This window comes from Falco naumanni, chromosome W, assembly GCF_017639655.2.
Source record: "Falco naumanni isolate bFalNau1 chromosome W, bFalNau1.pat, whole genome shotgun sequence".
Classification (NCBI taxonomy): Eukaryota; Metazoa; Chordata; class Aves; order Falconiformes; family Falconidae; genus Falco; species Falco naumanni.
The window spans coordinates 28,488,030-28,515,205 of NC_054079.1; the positions used below are offsets into that span (position 1 = coordinate 28,488,030).

The window sequence follows — 27,176 nt, forward strand, 5'->3', positions numbered from 1 at the left end:
AGCCTTTTAAAATACTGGAGTTCACCTAACTATTTAGCATAAAATATCCTAGGAGGCAGGTTATCAGGAAGTTGGAGAAAAGGATGTAAAACTAAAAATACACATGAAAAATCCAAAGTTCAAAGACACTTTCTCTGAAACGTGCCTGGATGAACACTCAAAATTTGATCTGTAAGAGAAACATAGTTGCAATGCTATTCTTTCCACAAAACTTATTTCTGGTATCGTTATAAGAATCTTATTCTAGATACAATAGCAAAGAGACTGATATCAGATTCAAACATTTTTTTTTCTCCTGGAAAATATGTCCCAAGTTATTTTAGAATATGTAAGATACATATGATTTCAGAAAACACAAAATACACAAAAACATTGCAGAAAAGTTATAAAACTGACTTTAAAATTAATGCACTGCTTGTGTGACAGCTACTAGAGTCATGCCAATCAGATAAGTGTCATTAAAACCTTTACACGTTACTAAAATATACTATATAAATAACCAAATACAATACAGACTACAAAAAAGTCTACTTCAGAAACATTTTAGAAAGCATACATGCACCGTATATGGCTCTCAGGGCTCTAAAAATTGCTAATTTTCTGCACATAGAATCATGTGAATTCATAGGCTATCCTTTTGAGACTAGAGCTGAATTCCATCAGAAAGTTTTCAGCATTCCCTATCAAGGACATAGAAGTTTCATCTGAAATCTTTAGAGTGAGCTGACAGCAAAGATGTCATAATTTTATGTCCTACTCTAGATACCTATTATTGATAGAAATGGAAATTTTGCCTGTTGTGAACCTCAAAAAAGGAGAGGGGAAATGTTCATATTTCCAGGATAAAAAAGGATATTTAACAAGGAGGCTAATAGCTTACAAATAAGCATTAGTCATCCTGAATTAAGTCTTTAAGAGTCAATACAATCAGGTTAGCAGATAGAGAAGAGACAGCACAATAAATTTGTTATACAGATATCAACTCTGTACACATGCACATAAACATAATTATATATTCACAAAGATGATTTCTACATCATTTCTTATTAGATCAGCTTTGTAAGAAAACACTTTAATCTTGATTTCACCAGCGATGACATACCTGGAACTGCATTCATAAATAATCCTGTATACAGCTGAAATCCTCTCCCCTGCCACTTTGTCTATTTTTGAGACATGACAGCTCTATAAACATAACTATGTAAGAAATTTAAATGCTAAACATTAAAAAAGGAACCCTGAACAGTTAGTAACGTTGATTTCACAATGTGAAATTATCTACTTCAGTCTGAAACCAAAGAAGCCAAAATTATAGCACCAAGAAAAGCAATTTCTAGAAAAAGCATTAAATCTGCAGAAGTGACAATCAATCAAATATCAAACCTACAAACTATTCTGAATAATTTCCTGTTCGTATTACTAATTTGAAAATACCAGCCCATTGTTTACCAGTTCATTTCCTCTTTCCACATGGAGACAACAATATCTGAATTCTCCTAAAGACAGAACCTTTTTGTAAGCCTATTGTCACACAGCCTAAAGTGTGGAGGCTTCCCAACAGAGTTGTATTTATAGTGTAAGAGGTAGATGGGACTTTATAACTGCCTTATTTCATCATGTCAAAACATCCCTTGGAAAAAACACATTTCATTTCCAATTAAAAATATAAAAGAATCTTAGGGCTTGTATACATAGTATTTCCCACCACTCCAGCTACAATGATTCATTTACAGTAGTACCAGTCCATATACAGACACACTTAAACCAGTTTGAATCACTCATATAGCAGTTATGTTTAACAAGATAAATTACCAGATTAAACTAATGTAGTTGAAGTACAGCTTAAGACTATTTAAGCATTCCCACATTAGGAACTTGCATTGGAGTAAAATCATTTCAGTTACACTGTAGCAATATTTCCAATAACAACAATCCCATAGACAAGTTTCACTTTATTCCCCAAAATAACCATATAAGGAAACATATAAGCTAACTATTAAACATTTGCATTTAATTTCTAACCACAGGAGTAGCAAATCTAAAAGAACAGGAGCATACAAGATATAATGCAATTAACATTAAAAAAAAAATCTTACCTTTATTAGATTTGGATGACTTGTTCTTGTTAGGTTTAAAACAAGAGACCCTTGATTTCTCTTCTCTATCCTTAATAAATTTCTGCACATCATCCAATGAAAGCTTTTGAAGGACAACTACAGGCTTAGCTCCTTTATTTAGATCTTCAACTAGCCCAATCTTCTCTACTTTGCCCTTCTGTTCACCTTTCAATTCAGTTTTCCTTGACTCCTGAGTGACATTGCCATCTTTATCACGCTTGATTTTTGGAATGACAAAATGTTTCAATGCACCAGATCTTGCCCCCAACAAATAACTGGGAAACTCTGCTTTATTGTCAGCATGTACTTTATTACTGTCTACTTTACTCTTATTACCATCTGTCCTTCGTTCATCCTTGCTGTTGGATGATTTAAACCCAGGTTTATCAGGTCTTGATTTACTAGAGTCTCCTTTACTTTCTTGTTTAATGCGAGGGCTGTCAGGTCTTGATTTCTGATCCCCAGAAGAAAACCTTTCCCTTGATTCACCAGACTCATGTCTATGTTTCCTTTCAAATTTCTCCATTTTTGAACCATCAGATTTAATACCATGTTTAGAATCATGTTCAGTTTTGGTTGAGGATCTCAAATATTCAGGCCTTCTAATCTTGGATGGATCTCCTCTGTATCTCTCCAACTCCTCCCTGTCCTCAGGTCTTTGTTTAAGGCTATCATGGTCACGCCTCGGTGTATCAGAAACTGAACGCCCATCAGGCCTTTGTTTTGTTGGATCAGATCTACTTTCAGATTTTATCCTTGAAGGATCAGATTTCACATCTAGTTTATGCCTAGATATTTCAATTTTCTTATCTGACAATGGCTTACTCAAGTCCCTCCTGTTATCATGTCTATGTTTCAGCATTTCAGGCCTGCCTTCACTCTTCTGTTTTGGTGTTTCAGGCCTGCCTTCACTCTTCTGTTTCGGCATTTCTGGCTTCTGCCTTATTTCCTGCTTGCCAGTATTTTGTTTTCCCTCATTTTGTTTCATCTCCATTTGCCTGCTCTCATTTTGTTTTGATTCTGTCTGTCTGTTCTCATTGTGTTTCACTTCCATTTGTCTGCTTTCACGTTTAGCTTCTACCTGTTTGTTCTCATTGTGTTTACTTTCCAACCGCCTGCTCACATTTTGCTGAAATTCCATTGGTCTGTTTTCATTTTGCTGGATATCTGTCTTTTGACCCTCAAAGTCTGATGTTTTCCTAAAAATCTCAGGATGGTTTTCAGGTTTAAATTTAAGAACTCTAACAGTGTCTTCTTGGGAAACACACACAAACCCATCGTTATATTGCTTAATTTCTTCAGGTTTTTTGATGGTGTCCAAATCCTGAGTTACTGTTGCCTGAGAGTCTGCTCTTCCTGCTTGCTGCAGATCAATACTAACCATCAACGCTGGCCTCGCCCCATTTCCTGTAGAACCTGTCTCCTGAGAAGCTGATCTATTTCCTCCAGTAGCACCTCCAGCCTCCTGTGGTTTGTTTTCTTGTTTTCGCTTCTTCAGAGGCTTATCTGCAAATTAAAAGAGAAAAATCACAAATGCTATATATATAAAAACAGGTAAATGTCCAAGCAAAAATGTCCATTGCCCTCCACCCTGACCAATTAATCCTCCTCAGCATGTATGTGCACACACAACAAAACTCACTGAATTTAAAAGAATAGAGCTTCTCTAACTAATACTTTTTAATGTATTCAGACTATCATTCATTGTCAGTCTATCACATGTGCCAATTAATCATTAAAAAATACCCTAAAAAACATATGAAATCAAAGTCCTATTAACATTCCCAAGAGAACCATCTATTAAAGCAGCTGCAATACATAACAACCAGAAAAAAACCCCACCCAAACCAATTTACACTTGAAGGAAGTTTTGAGGAATACTACTATACAGATTCTCTTCTGCAGATTCAGCCTGCTTCATTATACATGAACTAAGCAAGGATCTGCAATGATTAAGACAAAGGTTCTCCCTTACTTGGTTCAGTGCATCAGTTGAACTTCACACATATTGTAGCCAGGGAACACAGGAACAACAATGATTAAAATAACTCCAACACTCCATGCTTCTATTTGAAACAAGGACTATATCAAGAGTTGGAGTCTATACCATAACACATATATATTAGGTGGGGGGCCACTGCACACTTAAAAGCTTGAGTATTTTCCCTTTGCAACCATAATGCTTTTCATGGATGAAATAAAAAGTTCAGTGATAATTTTATGTAGTGTCAAGAGTCTGCAATAACCCTTTCAGTTTACATTGAAAAAAAATCATTAAGAGTAGAATACAGAAAAATAAAAATTGAGCCAACCACACACCCTGTAATTTGGTAGAATTCATAGAAACAAGAAGCACATGGAAATATCAAAAAGAGTATATTCTATTATTTTAAAATACAACCTATTTATACTGCCAACATGGTACTTTAAAATTAATTTCTGCCATGAAACTCAAAAGCCCTACCTGCACTAAGGCTTATATTCTCATTTCTCAACTACTGTTTTGCAATCTGTCAAAAAAACCCAATTATTTTCTCTGTAATCAGGGAATATGATTTTAAGTCTTAAGTAACAACCAAACACAGGTTGGAAATTCTGTTGTAGATATGTCATCAAAACATCTAGACCACAAACGCAATATAAGAAAAATAACTTATTTTGTGCCTAGATTTGTGGTGGTTATCACCAGATGCAATGAGCCAGCTCTCTTTTTGGAAGCAGGGGAAGGGTAAAGGAGGATGCAATCAAGGAAAAGGGAATTAAACTCTAAGGAAAAAAACCACCCCAACCTCTCAAGTTGTAAACCAGAATTATAACATATGACTTTCAATTTCTTCTATACTTGTAGAAGATTCTTATACAGAAGAATTAAAACTTTGAAGGATCACCTCCAAAATTAACATTAGAACACAGTAACAAGTAGTAACATGGTCAATTCCAGTGATGTGAACAGATTTGTGCTTTCTTTCCATCATTTTCATTCTCAAATTTATTTGCATATCTCTAACTTCCTAAAACTCCAAAATTATGTACAACATTTAATGGCTAGAAGACAGTCAAGACAGATACCATAAACTTCATGCAGAAACTGGTCAACTGCAAATAAGGAATTTTGAAAAGTTCAACAAAAACCTGTAGGAATGCCTGCCAACTTTATGGTAGACATGTAAAGCAAAATACATTTGCTGAATCAAAGGTGCAGCTTTTTAGCATAGTGATATTTGCTTTTTCTGTACAACTACTATTGTTGGATTCATATGAGAACTTATATAGATTAACTTCCCTACACTACTTATTAAAACAAATGTATTTTTTTTTTAAACCTTCATGCAGTGACAAAAAATCTTTTTCTCACTGTGACTTAGAGGGCTTTGACCTCACTGAGTTTCACGACAGGTCTTAGGAATGGCCATGAAGTAGAAGCTTCCAGACTGATAGATTTCAAATTTGATATTTTTTTTTAAACATATACACTAATAAACATACATACACACACATATCACTACCTTATTGCTCAATTAAAACACTTTAAATTTTGAAACACAAATTGAGAAACTTGTGTTCTTAGGAAAAAGTCAGTCAGCTTTTTAATTTTAACCTAGAAACGTCAGTCACACTGAAAAAGTCCTGTAAAGTTCTGATGGTGGATCTAACAGTAGCCTTTAAGACATTACTGTTACCAGTTATCTGCCCTATTCCTTTAACTGAGGTTATCTCCTCTAGCAGAAGGGAACACACATTCATATTTCCACAAGTGCATTTCAGTGTGCAGTGCATAAGCTTAAGGCACTAGTGAAGATGGTTTGCATTAACCTACCAGAATGAACAAGTCAGCTAAGAGCCAAACAAATGTTTCCTTCTGCTACCCCTACTATAGGAGCAAGGCCAATGGCCAGGAGCTGTGATGCCTTAAACTACTGTAGCTGGATCAACCAATACTCACCTTTCAGAGCCCTCGTGCTGAGGGCTCCAAGATTAAAAAAACAAAACAATTCAGGTAGGGTCAATTTTCTCTCTTGAACTTCCATAACTGACCAGGCTCAAAATTGCTGCTCTTCATCATCATCATCCAAAACATCAAATTGTAAGTTGAGAACATATAAATAGACGATCACATCACAACTTGGGCATATTCCCTCTAAATACGGAGGTTTTGATGCATCTTCTTCATTTCTCTTGACAATCGAGTACTGATATTTTAAAGTAAATTATAGCCACAACCTGTTGACATCTTATCTGAGAAGAAAGGGATGCCGTCAAAGTTTTATTTTCCTAAATGGCAAGGTGATTCCAGATGGAGTTACAGATTACTCACAGATTTCTTCATATTTCCAGTGCCTCTTGATGCCAATCCACAGAACTAGACTTGATCTTTACTGGTCTACCTCTATGAGATTTCTGGATCTAGGACAAAAAAAGCTGGCCCAAGTATATGAAAATATCAGGTTGAACTAGGGCATTAAAGGTAGGATGAGTACACAGTACCACTATCTTCATCGAGTATAATGGAAAAACTCCACTAAATAAGTACAAAATATTTTTAGGTTGGCATAATAGCTGCAGAAATACGAAAGGTGAAAGACACCATTGGGCTTCAAGGGCTTTAACAAATCTTGAACTCACTTTGAACTAGATGAGAATAATCAATAGAGTATCAGACAAGTGAGGAAAGAGTAATTAACCTCTGATTACAGATGTCTTGGGTCTTCTCTTTTACAATCAAATATATGCAAGTTTGCATAAAACTGCCTTGTTAAGGCACGAGTCCCAAGACCCCTTAGGGTCTTAACGAACAGATGAACTTAGGAACTTTTACAATATCCATTCAAATCTTTCAAGGCACCAGTATCCAAGCTTCGTCCACTTCATTCCATAGATAGTAGAATTTCTTTTTATTATCAGGATATAGAACTTTGTCAAAATATCAGACTAATATTTTTCTTTCAAATCCTGCAGAATTAGGTTCAAAGCTTGCCACAGTTCTGAACAGGTTGGCTCACAAGCTCTTGAGACCAATAAAGCGTGATCAGGATCTTTTTGTTTCACTCTCTGTAACAGTTTTCGTAATAAAAAGGAATATTTAGTAAGCCACAGAAGAGCTTTCTGACTATATTAGAGATCAGGTATCCAAGTTTGTTGTTTTCAGTTTCTTTTCTTTGTAGAAACATTATTCACTCCTCCTTCTCTCTCCCCCCCCCCCCCCCCCCCCAAGAATGTAGATATATCCAAAACATATCTACGTTTTGTTCAATTCCTTGAACAAATTTATGACAGTTCAGGGTACCATCTGATCCCAGTTATTCTCCTATGTATGTATTCTTTTAGCTTGGCAAATCTTCATGGATATTCTCTTTACATTGCAACATGCTCACCAAAAGGCAGTACCTTGGTACTCAAAGCAAGATCATAAGCTACCTTATTCTAAAAAATAGCAGAGATGTTCTGTCAAATTAAATGGGTCACTGTGGCACAAGAAAGAAAATATTACAGGAACCACAAGTTTGAAATGGAAATAAAGGTTAGCTGGATTTCCAAGCAGTTGTGTCTCACCTGTCCTGTTATGAACAGTATTCCTGGAGACAGGTTGTGGCCTTCATCTTTGGAAATATCTGTGTGTCAAAACAATGAGTACTTTCAGATTTAGAAATTAATTACTGCAGAACCTTTGTGCAAAAACACATTGCACTGGAATAACCACAGATACCTTCAAAAACATTTCTGCTGAAACTGCAAGTCAATCGTGATTTGAAGAATATCCCTCCTGAAAATGGATATACTTGGAAGTTGAGTAAGTATTAGGGACAGCAGCTGGATGAGGGGAGCTGTATTAAAGAAGTATCTTCGTTCTTCCATTAAATCTGAAATCTTTCCAAAGCAGCAGCCAGAACACCACTAGTGCTGAAGTCTCCGATGTTACTGCTTTCTTGCAAACCCGATGATTGTCTCAAGTCCCAGATTAAACTCTTAAATTAAAACTCTTAAACCCTATTAAATGAGTATAATAGGATGATAGCCTAAAACCTTCTAGAACTGCCTGTCCTAGCAAACCGAAATGGGCCTTTTGTAAATACCTGTGAAAAGGTAACAAGTCTAAATAAGAACCACATGCATGGTTGCTGAGCTGTTTTAGCAAAATGGTAATACTCAACTCTATTAGCACTGTTTGGCAGACTTTAAAATCCAGAGATTTCTGAATAATCTTGAATGATCTCGAAGACGCAACAGATAAATTACCATTTCCCCATTTTCACTTTGTAAGGGATTCAGTTGGAGACCTCATATCCAAGATGGCTAAATGTGAATGTACTGCTGTTCAGAACCACAAAAAAGATTGACCCCCTAATGCTTAATTCTGGATGAACCATTTTGATGACTCCAGTACAAACTTTCATTTTAAAGCACAACAATTAAGAGTTTAATATTTTAAAGCTCTACCACTCTTCAGAGATTATTGGGATATGCCTCTACACATTTGCAATATTGCTTGCTTGCATGATTTAAATCAGCAATGAATAAATCTATACCAAATATACCAGTCCTAAGCAGTTATTACTTATTGTCAAACCTTCAATTTTTGAACATCAAAGACAAGTCAGCCAGAGGCTAATTACAAGCTTATCTTATTTAAGCTATCAGTCAAGACTAGAAATTTTCAACAAATAACACTTAACCATACGCCTAAATAACAAATCTGTTTACTGACAACTGTTTTCTTTTCCTAGTTATTTTTCACATATCTCTTCAAAGCTGTCCAATCACCCTGCCCGCCTGCCCCCCCCAACTGTGTTGTGTAGACCACAAGAATCTAACCCAATCAATATAAACTGGATACAAGGAAGATTTAAAATTACTTTAACGGTACTGATGGGTGACCTATCAATGAAATGAGGGCAAACATCCATTCTTATCTTTCTACTCTTTTGCGAACGTTCAGCATTACTGGCCATGGGAGTTTGCTCTCACCTGACCTCCCCCCAAAACCATATTTCAATAAGCAAAGAATTAAACAACCAAAGAGATCCCTTCCTATCAGTAGAAGAGATTCCCACAGCACTAGCTCCTCCCCTTGAAGGAGAGACTCAGGAAACAAAAGTAAAAATTTTAGTCTCACTGCATGCTCCCTTACAGAAGAAACTAAGTACAGTCAAGATCCTGATATAAGAAGCTTTATAGAACAGAAAATAATTCCAAAGGCTCCAAAGTAGAGACCAGAGGGTTTCCAGCTGCTGCAGTTCAGAGGAAGGCATTGCTGAGAATCTGAACAGTAACAGCTGCTAATTTTTAGCAATCTGTCAAGAGACTTTATCAAACTTCTGGTCACTATGCAAAAAAGAAAGCTCATCAGGAGGGATGTCCAAACTCATTCAGGAAAAATAAAACAACCAACAAAACCAAAAAGACTACAGGAGTCTCTGACATGCCTTAGGGTGTAGCAGAACTCAGAATCTTCATTTTGGTAAAGTTCTGCTTGCTTTCTTAAATAAAACAACGTAATCAGCATAACTGGAGAATGAAATATGATCTTACAAATTTTTCTATTTAAGGACGTTTGATAACTCATTATTCCCTGTCAACTACAGTAATACAAAAGAAATATTACACTAGAAAATAACAAGAATTTAACTACAGCAAATTATAATCAAGCATCTCTACTTGTTTAGATACTGGAAGCTGTAATTTAACCTCCATGATTTTAATATTGCTTTTACAAACAATATGATTTCAATTTATTTACAAGATAGATTCTTCTGACACAAATTCTGGGTTTTAACCACGATTGCTTTGTGAAGAATTATAGTTTTGTAAACTCAATTGTTAAAAATCTGAGCAAAACCTGAAATGCAATTACTTTTGAAATACACAATGCAGCACTTAATTTCACAAGAAAAATGCAACACTAACAGTAGACAATGAAAATTATTTTATGTATCACAGATGAACATATTAGATTAGTTTCAAAGTCATTTGTAGGAAAAACAAACTTTAGAAATAAGCAAATGACTTTGAAATTTATTGGTGAACACTTTTAACCTCCCTTCCAGGCATTGATTTCATTCTGACATCATATCTTGCATTCAAAAAATATCTTCAATTAACTAGATCCAGTAATGTTTATACGGGATGATAATAAAAAATCTGTGTCATCTTAGGTTGATGTTGGAGTGAACTTATGACTATGAGCTATAGAAATGTCAGGCTTAAACTGTTAATAAGCTTTATTATACATGCTGTCTCTTTATCAAGTTTTAAATCCATTATAGAGAAGTGGCTTTCCCAGAGCAAAATAAAGTCATTACTGGTTAAGTAATGTAAATCCTCCCATCCATTTAACAGGCACAATCAACGGTATACGCTACATGCAAATTATATTTAATTTTCTAATCTTAGTTTACACAACAGCTAAAAACAAAATACACTTCTTCCCAGACTTCTGGATTTCAGTTTTCTACACCTGCTTACACGAGCAGGTTTCTGCACTACTCTATGTAAAGCACAAGCTGGGATAAATGTGGGAATTTGCCTTCATGTTACACAAGAGCACCAAAAGAAAGTAAACACCATTAAAAATATGTCTACTTTTTAAAAAAAAAATTTCACTCAATCGGTATTTTATTCTTTAAAAAAATATAAAAGAAACTAATTTTTCCGAGATAGATGGAAACATTGCAACACTATTGCAATTTCTCTAGGTAGAAGAATTTCTTCCCCTTTTCTTATAACACATCTGAACACATAACAAAAAAAAAAAATCTATAGGAACTAGACCTTGCAAATCTGCTTTTTCTTGGGAAAGCTATGTAAGGTGCCAGTTTCATCCATTACATAACACTAAAACATGCAGACCTAATGAAATTTTGTACACACAAAATACACCATACCTGATTTTACACACTGTCCTACTACGTAGATACACAATAATTTATATTTTACAGTGTCTCATTTTGTCTTCTGGTATTAGTGACTGCAGTCTCTTGCAAGATTACTATACAAATGACTACACTCATATTTCCATTTTAAAATAAATAAAACCCCTATAACATATTTGGAAATGAATGGTAATATACTGGTCATAATTACACATTCTCTCATTTAATTCATTGCCTACATAAAATAAGATGTAAGCAAACTATTAATTCTTAATAGTAGTGTTCTGTTAGTCTCCTCTCTGGGAGACCGGTAATGGGGAGAAAGGGAGAGGAGCTGGATAAGAACATAAAAGGTAAGATAAAAAGTTTACTTACCTATAACTGTAGTTTTGACTTTTGCTCCAGCAGATTCACACTCGGGATGTGTGTGTCTGCTGCTATGGGCTTGGAATGAACTAAAAAAGGAAGCCCACAACAGGCATCCAAATGCCCCCTAACTGATCCAATTATTGGAAATAATGTTATTACAGCTTCACTTCTTCCCAATTCAAAGAATCTACAGTAAGATTCCAAAGTGGGTAAAAATGGATCCTCAAAGGTAAAATATATAGGGTAAAAAAACCACAGAAATTAGTAGGTTTTTTCTCATTTAAAAAATGCTTCTAATGCTTTTAAGTTTGAAAAAAAATATTATCTTTCCAATTAAATGGTCAGTGATTAATGATTTCATGACTCTTCTCTCAAACTCCAGAGAACAGTGCCTTTTACAAGTAAAAGCAGAACTCCTTAATCTGTTAAGACAGCTGCATTATATAAAAGTGTCTTTGAAGTATCCTAAAATCTAACAGTGAACACACAATACTATGTATGGAAAAGCTCAAATTAAAGTTTAGTAAATCTGAATAAGATAAAAAACTAAAGCAATTTGAAAAAGAGTCTCTGAAAAAAGATGGGCTGCTTTCTGTTTTTTCAAGTAGTTTTCAAGGTTATCTTCCCTTTTCCCCTTTCTAGAAGACTTGGAGCTCCTTTTTACATTAATACCTTAAATATTTTTGATTCACAGTATTTTGGGTTTTTAGAAAAGCGTGAAAGATCTTGAGGTAGAAACTTTGAACCTGAAAATTAATTCAGTAGCACGTCTAAATCTTGATGAACAAGAAGAACTTAATGTAATTTCTGGGAAAGGTTTAGACTGAAAGTGACTGACTAGCTTTGAACTACTTGACTATAAACAAAAATAACTCACTTTTATCTGAACAGTGGCAAAACACAAGTTAATACAAAGAACTGAGGTTAGCAAAATGAACTTTCTACCTCAACGCCTCCCCCCTGCAAGGAAAAAAAGATTCCCGAGAACAACAGAAATTCCTGGGACATAATTTTCTAAAACTCCACAGGATTTCCTGTACTTTCTTGGAGTAGTCAACTTCAGAATGTGAACTAAGCACAGCTCCAGTTAAGTGAACAAAATAGGTTCAGAATATGGGCCTCTGCTTGTTTTGAAAGCATTCAAGAGCACCAAGTAGTACAGAAAATGAGACTACTGACAGTGATTAGAGGAAAGTGTGCGTGAAGCTTCATTATTTCTAATTTCTTTAGTAAGGTATTCTGATGTACCTAAGCAGAGGATGGTTCACTTGTTGACTGTTGTGAAAAAAGATAATCCCTTTCTGTATTAACCCTTCCAAATCACTTTTTTTCAACTCAATCTGAGTATTGATAAACAATAGCTTGATCTGTGATATTACACATCCTTTCAAAAGAGAAGATATGATCTAGTATTGATTGACAACTTGTATCTGATGAGGGTATAGAGGCCATTATGAGGGAGGTTATGGGAACTGAAAACTTGAGGCTTGTCATGTTCCATGGACTTATTTGTTTGTTCTAAAGCTATTAAACATTAACAGATGTATTAGAATGTAACTTTTGGTGCAGAGTGCCTAGATCTCCAAAATCTCCAATTATTCCTTTCACTAACAGATACAGACAAATTACTTGCAAAATTAATCAATACAGAGAGACTTCCGTGATGGAAAAAGTAGAAGAGGAAATGGACTCTTGCCCTTCCACACAGAGGACAAGGACAAAACCAAGTTTTACAAATTTTACATATCTCTATCATGATGAAAAGACCATATAATCCACTTAATCAAAGATCCAAATAGACCAAAAAATTATAAAAACAGAGCTCTGAAAAGCACTTAGATATCAAGGTAAAAGGTCTGTATTATAACATTTCTCCTTATGCATATGTGATATATATTAGGTCAATTCTACCAGATTTGCATTAATGACTTTTGCACTAAGAATTCCTTTTTCAGAAAGCTAAAGCATGACAGTCAGGTTTCAGAAAGATACACTGCTTTTCAAAGGCAGTGGCACTTCTGCAAAACCCTGTGTTAGTTCCACCTGTGGAATGAAGACTGCCTCCTACTGTGAGAGACTTTGTTTGGTGGAAGCTAAATATTTTAAGAGTTTTGTTAGAATTCGGAATTTATTACAGAAAGTACTATAATTTCCAAAGGACTCTAATCTTCATTTCCACCTGTACCAAACATTATAAAAGGACCTCAGCATTAAAAAAAAAAAAAAAAAAAAAAAAAAAGACCTTAGCATTGCCTTAGGCAAGTGTAGTAGTTGGGTAATTTTTAGCAAGAATCTCCCAAAAAACATTGCCTCTCCTCTGTAATAAACATTTCCACCACACTACTGGTTCCGAACCTCAGAAAGAACATGTCATATCTATTCAAAGCCTTACTGTTAAAAAAGAAGCATCTGAAAACCTCTGATGAAGCATAGTACTGTAGATATTTCATGTCTAAAAAAAAAGACAAAATGGACCACTAATCTTCTAGCAAAACCTGAGAGCACAATTCTACTCAAAGTAATTTATGGAATACAACAATGCATGCCTATGCAGAAAGTGTAGTGTGACTGTAATATTTATTCCCATGCCTCAATTACAAAAGCAGCAAAGATGCTTTCATGCAGATTTTAGCATGTGCTAGCATCTAGAGCAGGGGTCCTCAAACTTTTTAACCAGGGGGCCAGCGCGGATGAAGGGGCAGGCAGCCATCTGCGGCTGCTTGGTTTCCCCCCCAACCCCTGGCGGGGGGGTCTGTAAATACCGGGGGCCGGACTGAGGACCCTGGGGGGCTGTATCCAGCCCGCGGGCCGTAGTTTGAGGACCCCTGGTCTAGTGTAAGATCTCTAGAGGGACACACGCTATGCACAGCATCAGCTAGCACTATAGGTCCTGTTCTAATTAGACCGAGTACATGCTACAATCACACTATTTTCTTGACATAATGTGATCTGAAGTTACAGTATATGTACTAAAATGCACAAATGCCAGGCTTTTGCATAAATACAGTAAGCAACTTCACAAAAATGAATGACATATTTAGGAGTTACTGAATATATTTCTAACAGACATATTGCCATAGGAACAATAAAGGAATTTTCCCCCCCGCAGTCATACCAAACCAAACAGCTATAACTAGAACAATCCCAGATTTTATCAACTTGTAGACACAGTACAAACTTACAAGCAATGGCAAAAACATTACCAAAAAATAAGAACCATATTTCTCCAAGGTAATAGCTTTTCAGGAAATCTGTCCCAAGACTACTAAAAAGCCTTCTTACTCAATACTATTAATTCATGGGTGAAACCTCAGCAGCTAAAGTGAAAAGAGCTGCCACCTAGCACAGGGGCAACTTACCACCAGTGAATAAATGTTGATCATTTGCCCCAACAGAAGGCAGCAACTCTTGTACCTGATCCATAGCGATTGCAGAAACTCAGGAAGAACCGAGACATGGCAGAGGATGCAGGTAGAAGGGAAGCATAATGTTGGAAACCTTATTTGGCAAGATAGTTATTGAGCAGTAGTGAAAGGGAGAAATCACATTCTATAAAAATCACTCCTTTCCCCAAAAGAAACAAATCAGAGTGTGCCTATGGCTATATAATTATGGTAAATAAACTTCAAAACTAATGTTCAACATATCCTGAAAGCCAAAACAAAAGAGAAAATGTTTTAGTCTTGCTCCAAGTGTTTGAAGGGTGCTGTGTACCATCAAAAATACACTGTATTTTTTGAGATGCTTCTCAGCTAAATTGTGCTGGAGAATCTACTCAAAGTATGGGGATACAAGAGTAGCTTTTTAAGTAGTAGGAGACAAACCACAAGCTCTCCATAAATAAATTTAAAATTAGTGGAAGAGATGTAAACAAAGTAACAAATTCCACCATTTCATTATATTAAAATAAAAGGCAGTAGAGATCTCTTTTGAGGTGAGTACCCATTTTCTCTGTATATTCACAATGTTTTCTAACAAGACTTTAGTTAGTTACCAAATAAGAAATACCTAAAAAGTTAATCCTTTTAGTAATCGCAACAAGATTATTTACACACACAAACACAACAATCTTTCTTGCCATCTTTAAAACAGAAAAGAAATAATCTTTGAATAGGGAGAAAACCTGTACTCTCTCTGCTGGTTAAAGATCCAAACCATATGTAAATCCAGTTGCCTCTACGCAATTATGTCCAAAATTGACCATTTTTACCTATGAACTTCCAAAATCAGAATCTGTGCCATTTTCCACTCTGCAAGATTTTTCTTGGGGGTATCTAATTAATTAGCATTATACTATAAAAGACTTTTTTTCCTCAGAAGTTAAAAACCGCAGAGGAAGCTTCTGAGAAATACTTACACATATCACTATCTACTTTATAAACCACATCTTATCTTCAAGATTTACATGTGGGTTTTGCATCCACTTTTGATATTTCTGAAGCCTAAGACCTTCAAACTAGTTAAAAGGACAAGAAAAAAAAAAAAAAGAAAAAACAAAAAGAGGACAGATTCAATGAAAACAGTTAAGATAACCAGTACAGCTACTGAAGAGCAAACATTTCAGAGTCTCATCTGGTTCTGTGCTAGAGACCATATAGATATATGGCAGTTCTCTAAAACTTGTAATGACTACATAATAATGAATATCCAGTTGAAGAAACATTAGAGAGAACATAGTAGTATATATTACTCGATCATTACAGAGCTTTTAAAAGAATAGATGTGATTTTAGCCTAACACCACCTTCACATTAGTTTCAAATTGGGATATGAATAGAAATGGCATAAAAGAGTTTTCCTGTACATTTTTAAAATTAGGCAGCATAGATAATTAATTAATAATTCAACTACCAAAACTTAGTACAAATTTTTACTTATGGCACTGCTACTACTCAAAATAAGAGTAGTTTAAAAAGAATTTTGAAACATAAGAACTTCAGTTTCTATCCATTAAGATCTCAAATAAAGAATATCAAATATTAAAAATAGGCATATATGAGACATTACAATTCATTGTTGGAGAGAAATGGAGATGAATGTCATCAAATCACCTACACTGAGTAAACAGAATTGAACTATGTGATAACGACAGAAAGGTTTATATATATATATATGGTTTATATGCATAAATATATTTATATAATATACATAGTGTATACACACACACACAATTCTTTTACCTTTGTCTTGCACTTCTTTTGAAAATCGCTCCCTTTCAATAGCTGATTCACGCTCTATCCGCTCAATTTCAGCCAATGCATCCAATTCTACTTCATCATATGATGTTATAGTTCCTTGTTGCGAAACCTGTTGCTGTGTCTGTACCACAGGAGTTTGATGTTGTTTTGCAGCAACTGAAGTGTTCTGTTGTAAAACAGGCACTTGTTGTGCCTGAAGGAAAGCTGTCTGTTCGTGCTGCGGCAAACACTGAGCAGCGTTTAGTGGGTGGTTAACATCCTGTGGAGTAACGGGTGTTTTAGAAGACTGTCCTGGGTACTGCACATTAAAAGAAATATCACCCTCTGACACACTGCTGTTTTCCAAACCAGAAAGCATATCATCCTGCTGGTCCATATCCGAAGATCTTACACGAGAGAGTCTTAATGTAAGCTTAGTGGAGTCCTTGGAAGGAGAACTAATGATATCATACATTGCAGCTTTTTCAGTCTGGTCTTTTTCATCCTTGCCTAACTTCATTTTCTTTTGTTTCTTTTGCTTTCTTTCTGGAGAATCTAACAATATGTCTGGGGGAACATCTCTAGGTGATGAATAAGGTGGAGGCTGAGATTGTTGGATTAAAGGTTGTCTTGATCCTAGAATAATAATTCAGAAAAACTGAACAGTTATGTTGTTCCATGTTTATATAAAAATACACTAAATATAACCTATGTAATTTTAATATGTATTTGTATATTTATCTGAGTTCACAGAAGGTCTAAGTGAGATCGGTAGGAAGCACATCATTCCTAGATCAAGCTGTAATCCAGATAGTTGCAGAGTACTAGGAATTTTAGCTGTCCACTGCAGGTAAAGAAGGGATCATTTTAGAGAAAACAAAACCCCCACAACTAACAAAAAAAAATAAAAATAGTACCTGCAGGTTCAGAATATCAACTATTAGAAAATAGTCAATGAAAGCAAGTTGACTACAGAAAAAGGAAATATAAAAAAGATTCTTAATAAGGTCATGATGAAGACTTAATCATCAGTGTATAGGCATTAGCCATTTTAGCCACATGTTTTTAAGTAATTAAAAATACATATATATTAAAAAATCAAAACATACACAACCTCCTCAACTTTGATTCTGACAGTTCATTTTCAACCTTTTTTTTATTTATAAACTCATTCCAACCTCCCCCACTCATTGCTATCTAAAAACCACCAATTGTCCTAGAGCATTTTTCTATCACTCTGTCTTATCTCCCCTCTTTTTTTTTCTTTTTTTAAACATATTAATTTTTACTTCTACATGCACCCATTTCAGGCTCTGAGTATATCTAGAGAAATTTTTAAAAGAGAACATTTTTTATTTAAAACATTCTCCAATTAATCACATGAATTTTTTTGTTCCTCAAATTAAACCAGCTCCCCATAACTGCTAGCCCAGAAAAGCTTTGAAAAACAGAGCTTTTCAACCTGTCCCAATTATAATTTTGAGCTATAATTTTTGGCTTAAAAAGACATACTGGTGTGTGGAAAAAAAAAAAAAAAAATAAAAAAAGCCTACTGGCTGGACCAATAGTGCCAACCTCCTCTTGTTCAAAGCAAACATTTATCTGATCCCATTCATCCACTGGGGAATACTGATCTTCAGAAAGCAGTGACTGAGATTATTATTAGTCATTCTGTTTTAGGTCATCATAGGTCAATACTTCTAACAACACTCAAAACCTAACTGGAATACAAGTCCCCATGTGCTTCATTCAAGATACACCACTAAACAAGAAAGCAGCTTTATTCTGAAGCTTAAATTTCTATCAGATATTTTAAGAAATATTAAGAATTGTTAAGCAATATACTGACCTGTAGATGAAACAAAGAATGGATACTTCTAGTAAAACTTCAGTTCAAATGAAATGTGTGCCTTTACTGATGACTACTTTGCACAGACTACTTATTTTCTTTCCCTAGTTCATTCTGTGAGAAATCCTATAATCCCTGTAAGTAGAGCAGGGTATAAAATGGGTTTATCTTACCCTTTCTTGACCTTCAGCAACAACTGCATCCATATTCTGCCAATAAAATCCACAAGGTTGGGAAGCCCTGTTTTGACTCATCCTGATTCTCAAGATCTTTTCACTATTCCATTTCCTCCCCTCAAATTAGATACCACGCTCAATCACTAGTACTGAAGACCTGGCTATACCCTATGAAGATTTCTCACATGCCTTCTACCAGAGATTCCCATAACTGCGATATCCCCTCTACACACTAATTTCTCCTAATAACTATCTTTAGACAATAATTTATAAGACTGTCTCAGTGTAATGCATAGCAAAAACTGTTAGCTACTAATTAATTTTAAGGAAATGACTACCACTCACTGGAAATACAGTCTGCATTTTTATTTCTACAAATATTAGAGGCAGCTCAAAACTTTTCAAAGAGATCTTACTGACATTTTCATCTTGAATTATCTCTTAACTGCATACTTCTTAAGTTGCAACAATAGAATATTTAATGTTTTTCACAGTTGCGCTTCAAATAGAGGAGACAGATTTGATTCTCCCTTGTCCTAAACTTTTAAGTAAATTTGACAAAATTGTTCTGATTTGTATTCATTCGGTATTTCTCATGCTGAAAAATAACACTGCAGCAACAGATAAGGTGGGATTTTTTATCTTTGGGTAAACTGGAGGAAGTCAGAAGGATTTCAGCTCATTCCATTGAACGTACTTAGAGCCCAGTAAAAGAAAAAACAAAAGTTAAGATTTCCTCCTCCTCAGCAGCACCACAAATATCTATTTGAAAGTATGTTCCTCCTGAAAGGAGTTGATAATAAGGCCTATAAGTTGCATTTTAAGAGTACATGTTCTGGCAATAACTTCACATATTTTCAAGATGTCTAATGATAGCTAAGCCTCTGGCAACAAAGGAGCTTAGAAGCTACAATACCTATACACTGAGGTGAAAAGAAATTGAAAAAGATGAAGCATCCTGTAACAGTTTAATTCTACCATAGACATTAACAGTTTTGAACAGGTATCCCACACTGAATATGTACCACGTTCTGCTGGATGCTTAGACTTCAGACATAACATCACCCATTATACAGAGAGAGTTGTGTCTATTACTGTTGAAGTCAGTCTGAAATATTTCCTATGGGAAAAGACTTGAGCCTTGAGAACAAAGCTATTACAAGACTTGCTGATAACAGAAAAAATGTTTTTATGGAAAGAATACACAGACAGACAAAATATGATCTGTTTGCTTAACTAGTCAAGATTCCAAGGTTGAAAAGTTTTGTTCTACAAAATGCTGTCAATATAGTAAATCATACAATGATCTTCAGAAATTATCTTTGGGAATGAACTGAATTTCAGAATACTCTTTTAGAACAGAGAAATATGTAGACAGATTTTGAGTCTAAATCTAGAACTGTGCAGTAATTCAGGAAAAAATAACTGACTTTCTGTAGTTGATCTTCCACAGTATCAGTAAAATAACTGTCCAAACTCTTTGTATGGCAGGGATATGTAAAACTTGTGAGATAAAAAGTGATTCTCTACTGATTTGAGAAGATCATTGTATCATTACTGAACAGGAAACACTGATGGTCATCCTGATAATGCCAAATGTAGTCACGATGCAGGTAACATCATAGGAAATAAGGCCTCTACAGAGAACAAACACACCCATTAACAAGACCTCCACAATCTTTCATTAACAGTCATCCTGACCACCTATGATAATCCTGGAACTAGTTCTCTATACCAATTAGTTTTCCTACTGATTCCTAATAGTAGATGGCACTAAGTACAGAAGTTTTATCAACTGCTGTAGCAATTCTTAAACATTATTTTTTCTGTAACTCTTGACTGATTTCTTAGCATATCCTTTATAATGCAAACTATAACATGCATTGCATTGACAGTAAGTTAGCCTTCTTAAAAAAATATAGTTTCAAAAAAAACTTCCAGTTTACCATGGAATAGCTTCGCTTGCTCATTGTACATCAGTAACTCAGGTAGCAAACAAATAAGTTTCTGTCCAGGAGATTGCACATATCAACATCATCTAAATCTTACAGCTTCTGTCTGCACACTTTATAACTTTGCCACAATACTCTGCGCAGAGCTGTAAGAGAAACCCCTCCTTACCCTCTCAGATACCTTTACAGAATAGCTATGAGGCCCTGGGTATGGTAGACAAAGCATGTAATGAGATAGAAAGAACCTATGCAAGTACTCTCACCAAGATCAGATCAACCAACCCCTTACAACAAGATCTGCATAAAGACTAGTGCTGAAAAGAAACAACAGCAAGTTATGGTCATTAGTGACTCCCTCCTATGCAGAACAAAAGCACCCATTGCAGACTGGACCCTTTTTTCAGGTAAGTTTTCTGCCTCCCTGGGGCCTGAATTAGGGATGTCACAAGATGACTGAAGAGATTAGTACAGCCTTCGAACTATTACCTACTCCTGCTCTTTCATGTGTGTACTGATGATGTCAAAACAAAAAGTCTAAAGTCAATCAAAAGAGATTACAGGGCCCTGAGAAAAACGCTAAAAAAATCAGGAGCACAAGTAGTGTTTTCCTTGATCCTCCCAATACTGGGGAAAGACCATGACTGCAGGAACAGTGACTTTTCATTTGCAGATACTGAAAGTGTAGGGGACCAGCTGTATCAGCTGAATTTTCACAAGTCCATGGGGCCTGATGGGATTCATCCCAGATTACTAAAGAAGCTAGCAGAAGTTATGACAGGACCCCTCTCAATCATCTGCCAAAGGTCTTGGTAGTCTGGGGAGGTCCCCGCTGACTGGAAGCTAACCAACATTATTCCAATTTACAAGAAGGCTACATCTGGCTGGCGACCAGTCATGAGCAGTGTTCCTCAGGGCTCAATTCTAGGGCCAGCCCTGTTTAATATATTTATCAGTGATCTGAATGCAGGAGTTGAATGCACCGTTAGCAAGTTTGCTGATGATACTGAACTGGGAGGTGCTGTTGACTCTCTCAAAGGACAAGAGGCCTTGCAGGGGGATCTGGATAGATTGGAACATTGGGCAATCATAAGTGGCATGAAATTTAACAAGTCCAAATGCCAGATTCTGCACCTGGGATGGAGTAACACTAGGCACAAGTATAAATTGGGAGAGGAGTGGTTGGAGAGCAGCCCTGCAGAAAGGGATCTAGGGATGGTGGTTGGCAGTAGGCTCAATATGAGTCAGCAGTGTGCCCTGGCAGCCAAGAGGGAAAACCACATTCTGGGGTGCATCAAACACAGCATAACCAGCCAGTCAAAAGAGGTGATTATCCTGCTGTATTTAGCATTGGTGCAGCCTCACCTTGAGTACTGTGTGCAGTTCAGGGCCACACAATTGAAGAAGGATACAAATGTACTTGAATCCGTCCAGAGGAAGGCAACAAAGCTGGTGAAAGGGCTGGAAGGCATGTCCTATGAGGAGCGGCTAAGGACTTTGGGCTTGTCTAGTTTGGAGAAAAGGAGGCTGAGGGGTGACCTCATTGCTCTCTACAGCTTCCTGAGGAGGGGAAGTGGAGAGGGAGGTGCTGAGCTCTTCTCCCTGGGATCCAGTGATAGCATGCATGGGAATGGTTCAAAGCTGCAAGAGGGGAGGTTCAGACTTGACATTAGGAAGTGTGGTCAGACACTGGAACAGGCTTCCTAGAGAGGTGGTTGATGCCCCAAGCCTGTCAGTGTTCAAGAGGTATTTGGACAATGCCCTTAATAACATGCTTTAACTTTTGGTCAGCCCTGAATTGGTCAGGCAGTTGAACCAGATGATTGTTGTAGGTCCCTTTCCAATTGAAATATTCTATTCTACTCACATCTTATTTAAACATTCATGATACTTTCTCTAAGCCTCTTCAGAGCAAAGACCACTCGCCTTTTAAAGCTGATGCACTGAAGTCCCACCACTGGTCACATTCTTTGTTGTGTTTCACATGGTTAAAAAACAACTATTAATGTTACCAGGTACTTAGGATTCACATATTTTAAAGAATTGTTCATTTTCCACTTGCACAATAACGACGAGTTCAAAAGGGTCACTTGAAATTGTATCTCCATATTCCTTTAAATCCCTTGCAAGTAAAGGTTCCCAGATCTCGAAAGAAAGTCTTTAACCCATGCTACATGCTCTTTTGCACAAAGTATTGTTCCCTATGCATGAAAGCTGGAAAAATACTACTAGTGAACAAATGAAGACTGATGGGTAATACTTGGTTCATAGCACACTGTAGAGAAACATCAGGAACATTCAAGTGCTATGCCTTTTTAAATCTATAGCAAAGTGTTCCTTGAGACCATTATTTAAGTGGGTATCAAACTGTTGTTCATCAAACCTGGACACAGCATTCCAGACTTTTTACTGAATTTTTTTTTTGAAAGAGAGGCTTTAATGAATGCATATTTTCTATGTGTGGATTATCAGACTTCACATCTGAGTAATTATTCTGAAAATAAGTCCTTGAAGGCAGAAGATGGAGAAGACTACTAGAGTATCCATACTGCACTCATACTGATGTTTGTCTGGAAAAAGCTGAGAACCTGGTGATGCCAGATCCTGAGGAACATTCACACACTATTGCCAAATATTTTAAGAGGCCACAAGTTAAAATGTGTAAATGGAGAAGTCTTTTTTTTATTATTTATTTAGCATGATTCTATTTACTACCTTCACATAAATCAAGTGTTTTCATGAAAATGGGATCAGACAAATTCACCCTGGAACCCTGGCTAAAGCTATCTCAGAATTGATAAGAATAATTTCAAGAATCTGTGTCTACAGCAGATTCAAAAAGGGAGAACCAGTCCCTTTAAAAGGATGATAAAGGACTGCCCAGAGTATTATATATAGTCTGTATGATTTAAGTACATACTAGAAGAACAATTTCTCTATAATGATTAAGATATAACAAAGAGGTAGTATTCCAAAGTGATTTTGTTAAGAATATGCATCATCAAATCAAGACAATTTTATTCTGTAAAGCAATAGGTCTTGTGGATTAAGGAGAACTGAGTCTTATGCCTGGACTATAGCATGGCTTTTTATATAGCTTCTCATAACAATTTCATTAACAAGCTGAAAAAGTATGGTCTAGGCAAAAATACCACAAGATTACAGTATACCCTGTTGCAAAACTGTGTTCAGTGTATCAGTTGTTCTTGGTAAAAATGGATGAACGGAATATAGGTGAACAAGCGCAGCTTTCCAGAGCACTGTCTTGAGGATAGTAGTATAAAATATTTATCATTAATAACCTTTCATGTAACAGAATTAGAGAGTATTTTATTAATCTAAAATTCATAATGAGCTTTTGGTGTCAAGTGTTTGAGAGACCCACAACTGCTTTTAAAAAATGAATCAAAATTTACAGTTTTCTTCACTAACTGGAATAACCTTCTGAAACAAAAAATATTCAGTAAGCAGCAGCACAAACTTTTTATTCATCTGAGAAAGAGCAATTGTAACAACACGAGAGGAAGATAGATAAGCTCTATAGAAAGACAGCAATATGTTTATAACAGCTTGCAACACAAATCTAAGTTATCACCAAACAGCAGCTACATTCATATATGACAGTAGTATAATACAAGGTCACCTACAGTACTTTTCTGACTACTCATCCTTCTAAGTCTTCAAATAGCTGTATCACAACTTCAGGCCGTACAACATCAAGACAAATGCAGACCAATTAGAATTCAAATAAAAACAGAGACAAAAAAAGCTCAGAAATTATTACTTATGTAAAGATGATAGAAAGAAACCATGCTGTTCAGTCTGTAGAAAGATTAGTGCAAGACACAATAACATTCTTTGATATGTGACTGCTATAAATAAAAAATAAATAAATAAATTGCGAATTGTTCTTCCTTGCCCACTGGAAAGAAGTCAAATAGTGTCATGTCTAACTGCAACAAAAATTATTCAGGCTAAGCATTAGAAGAAAAGCTTTCTAGCACTAAGAATGTGAACAGGTTGCATGGCAAGAGTAAGGAAACTCCATTACTGACATTTTAACAACAACAAAAAAAAGATGGCAGTTATTGGGATACTGGTACAGCTCATCCAACATGAGGGTAAGAAGATGGGAAGCCCCCAAGCCATTTCCTGCTTTATTTTCTAAAATCACAGAATCTTCCTCTGGAAATCTTCCCAAGTTTTGTACTAGATATAAAGAAATTATTACTTATTTTGATTAACAAACTATATTGACATTCATTTTCAAAGAGCATAGCTTAAAATTCAAACTTAAAAGGAATAGCATATGAGACAAAGAACATACATTTAGGAGGTTTTTCAGGACAGATTGTATTCACTTTCCACATGCTCTTTCAATAATTTTCAGGGAAGAGTCCCACCATTTTTCTCCAGAGCTTCAAATGCCTCATGAAAAACCTCAGCTTTGGCTGTTCTAGCTTAGAACTGCTGTATTCAGAAGAATCCCTGCATAAAAAGTTAAGACTTGAAGAAAGAAAAAGGAATTAATGTTTATTTTGGCCCTGTCAGAAAATATTTTGGAATAAATTTCTTCCACCTTTCTTTTGAAGGAGAGAGGGTGAGATGATATTTTTTCTTAACAAGTACCTTTGAAAGCACTGAAGTTTGTACTACAGATTTGAGAAGATTCCTAATTCTTCTTACTACCCTCTATATGTTCAAAGACCAAGTGTAGAAGAATGTCTCTGGAGGAGTCCTATAAATTCCTAAGAACATAAAAGTAATCTTTCCAAATTATTCAGAAAATAATCAAGTACCCATTAACAATCTCTGGAGGGAATATAACTTATTCTGGAAAAGAGTGCAAAATTATATGGTATCCTAAGGGTTATCGCTATTCCTTACAGATGTTTTCCCAGGAGTTTAGGAAACTATAGAAACAGGACTGTAAATATATGAAACACTTCTCTTTGGAAAGCAATGGACTAAAAACATTGTGGAAGACTTTCCTTTCTCCATCTTTAGAAGTTGTCCTAAGTTAAAAAAATAATCATCTGATTCCATAGTGGGAAAGTAGAACAAATAGATAAAGGATTTTGATGAGTAATTGATCTTGGATAATGGATACCACAGAATATTTTGAGCTAAACAGAAGGAAAATACTTCATGTTAATTCTTCATAGATGAATTCATAGACATGTATTTTCTACGAAAGCCGATGAAGTAACAGATGACAACATGAAAGCAAAGCCACTATTCTGTTTGCATAGCTAAAAATATAAAATTTATATAAAAAAGAAAGGATAAAGACCAGCCTTATGGAAAAAACTTCAGCTGCCCTGGTACCTTTACTGGAACAGAAGCAAGGCAAAAATTTCTGTAACAGAGAAATTTTACTCCACTGAGTGAATAACAAACCAAAAGAACAAATATAATTTCTGTCATCTCTCAAATATTTATCTGAGTTGCAAACAAAACTACTTCTTCCTCATTCAGATTCTGTCAATCAGACAGCTATCATTCAATCTTAAAGTAATTCAAGGCTGTACAATCACATTCTCCAAGTCTCCAGAAGTCCTTGCTACTTCCATGTCAGAAGTACAGGAACGCAGTCTGCACCCATACCTTCGGTAATTGCCTCACATTTCTATGTTATCTAAGAAAACTTAGATATTATAACATCCTTCTTGCGATCTTTCTCTGGATTGGTGATGTCTAGTACCATTCTTTCTGTCCTCCCAAATAAACAATTAAATATTTTGCCAAATTTTATTATCAAAGTTTGCAACTTGTCATCCAAACTTTCAAGGTCTAATAAGAGTAGCAACAAAAAGCTCAGCGTAGATACTTGCTGTTTGTTCACCACTGGAAAATTTATCAGCTTAACCAATTGCTTTCACTCCAAATCATAGGCCAAAAACTGTCAGGGATCACATATTCTAAGTAACACTGTAATTATCTACACCTCTTCAATATATTTCTAAAATGCAAGATTAGTGGAAGTAAATGTCTGGCAAGATTCTTGCAGTATCAAGAAATGGTTCTCTCAGTCAGAGTTCATTAATATCTTTAAGAAGGCAAAATGGTAGCACCATTAGTAACAGTATTTCAGCTGTGTGCTTTATCAATGAGAAAAGTAAAGCTAACATACAGGTAAATAAATCAAAAAACTCCTCTTTGTGCTAATGTTGAAATGTTACAATCCAAATTGTACAATCACAGATTGTTTTCAGTTTCTGAAAAGGTATCCCTTCAAAATGGGTTCTGAGACAACCAATTGAAACAGCAGCAACTTTAACCAAAAAAATAATTAAAATATTCTTCTGGCTGAAGTGGTAATCATATATGAGTGGAAGTAGCTTAGATTCACAATGCTGTTAAACTAATAAGCTCAACAAACATGGATTTTGTGTACTGAGTTAAAGACAATCAACCACATTTAGTCTTCGCCATTTAGACAAGTCTTAGAAACAAGTCCTTTAGCACAAAGCCTCCTAACATACTGATGCTGTTGGCATGCTATACATGTCCTTCTCACTTGCATTTGAGTCACATTTCTTCTATCACCGTTGAACACAGTATATGCCTACAGAAGATGAACCACTTACATCATTTAGCAGTCACAGGATCGCAGGATAATTCAGTTAAGAAGGGACCCTCAGGAGATTTTTAGCTGATCCTCACACTCAAA

At 35.6% G+C, this 27,176-nt stretch overlaps 1 protein-coding gene across 10 annotated transcripts in view; it reads right to left on the reverse strand.

Annotated features, from left to right (window-relative positions):
• Positions 1–27,176, reverse strand: part of LOC121080396 (nipped-B-like protein) — a 169,590-nt gene that overhangs the window by 59,958 nt on the left and 82,456 nt on the right. For 5 of the 10 annotated variants that reach the window (XM_040578394.1, XM_040578390.1, XM_040578392.1 and 2 more), the window contains exons 9-10: positions 16,533–17,165; positions 2,097–3,623 (exon numbers count right to left, since the gene is read on the reverse strand). In XM_040578394.1, the coding sequence (XP_040434328.1) occupies positions 2,097–3,623; positions 16,533–17,165 (2,160 nt within the window). Of the gene's footprint in view, positions 1–2,096; positions 3,624–6,060; positions 6,928–16,532; positions 17,166–27,176 lie in introns of those variants that run through there. The other 5 variants (XM_040578393.1, XM_040578398.1, XM_040578397.1 and 2 more) reach the window with 5 other exon arrangements.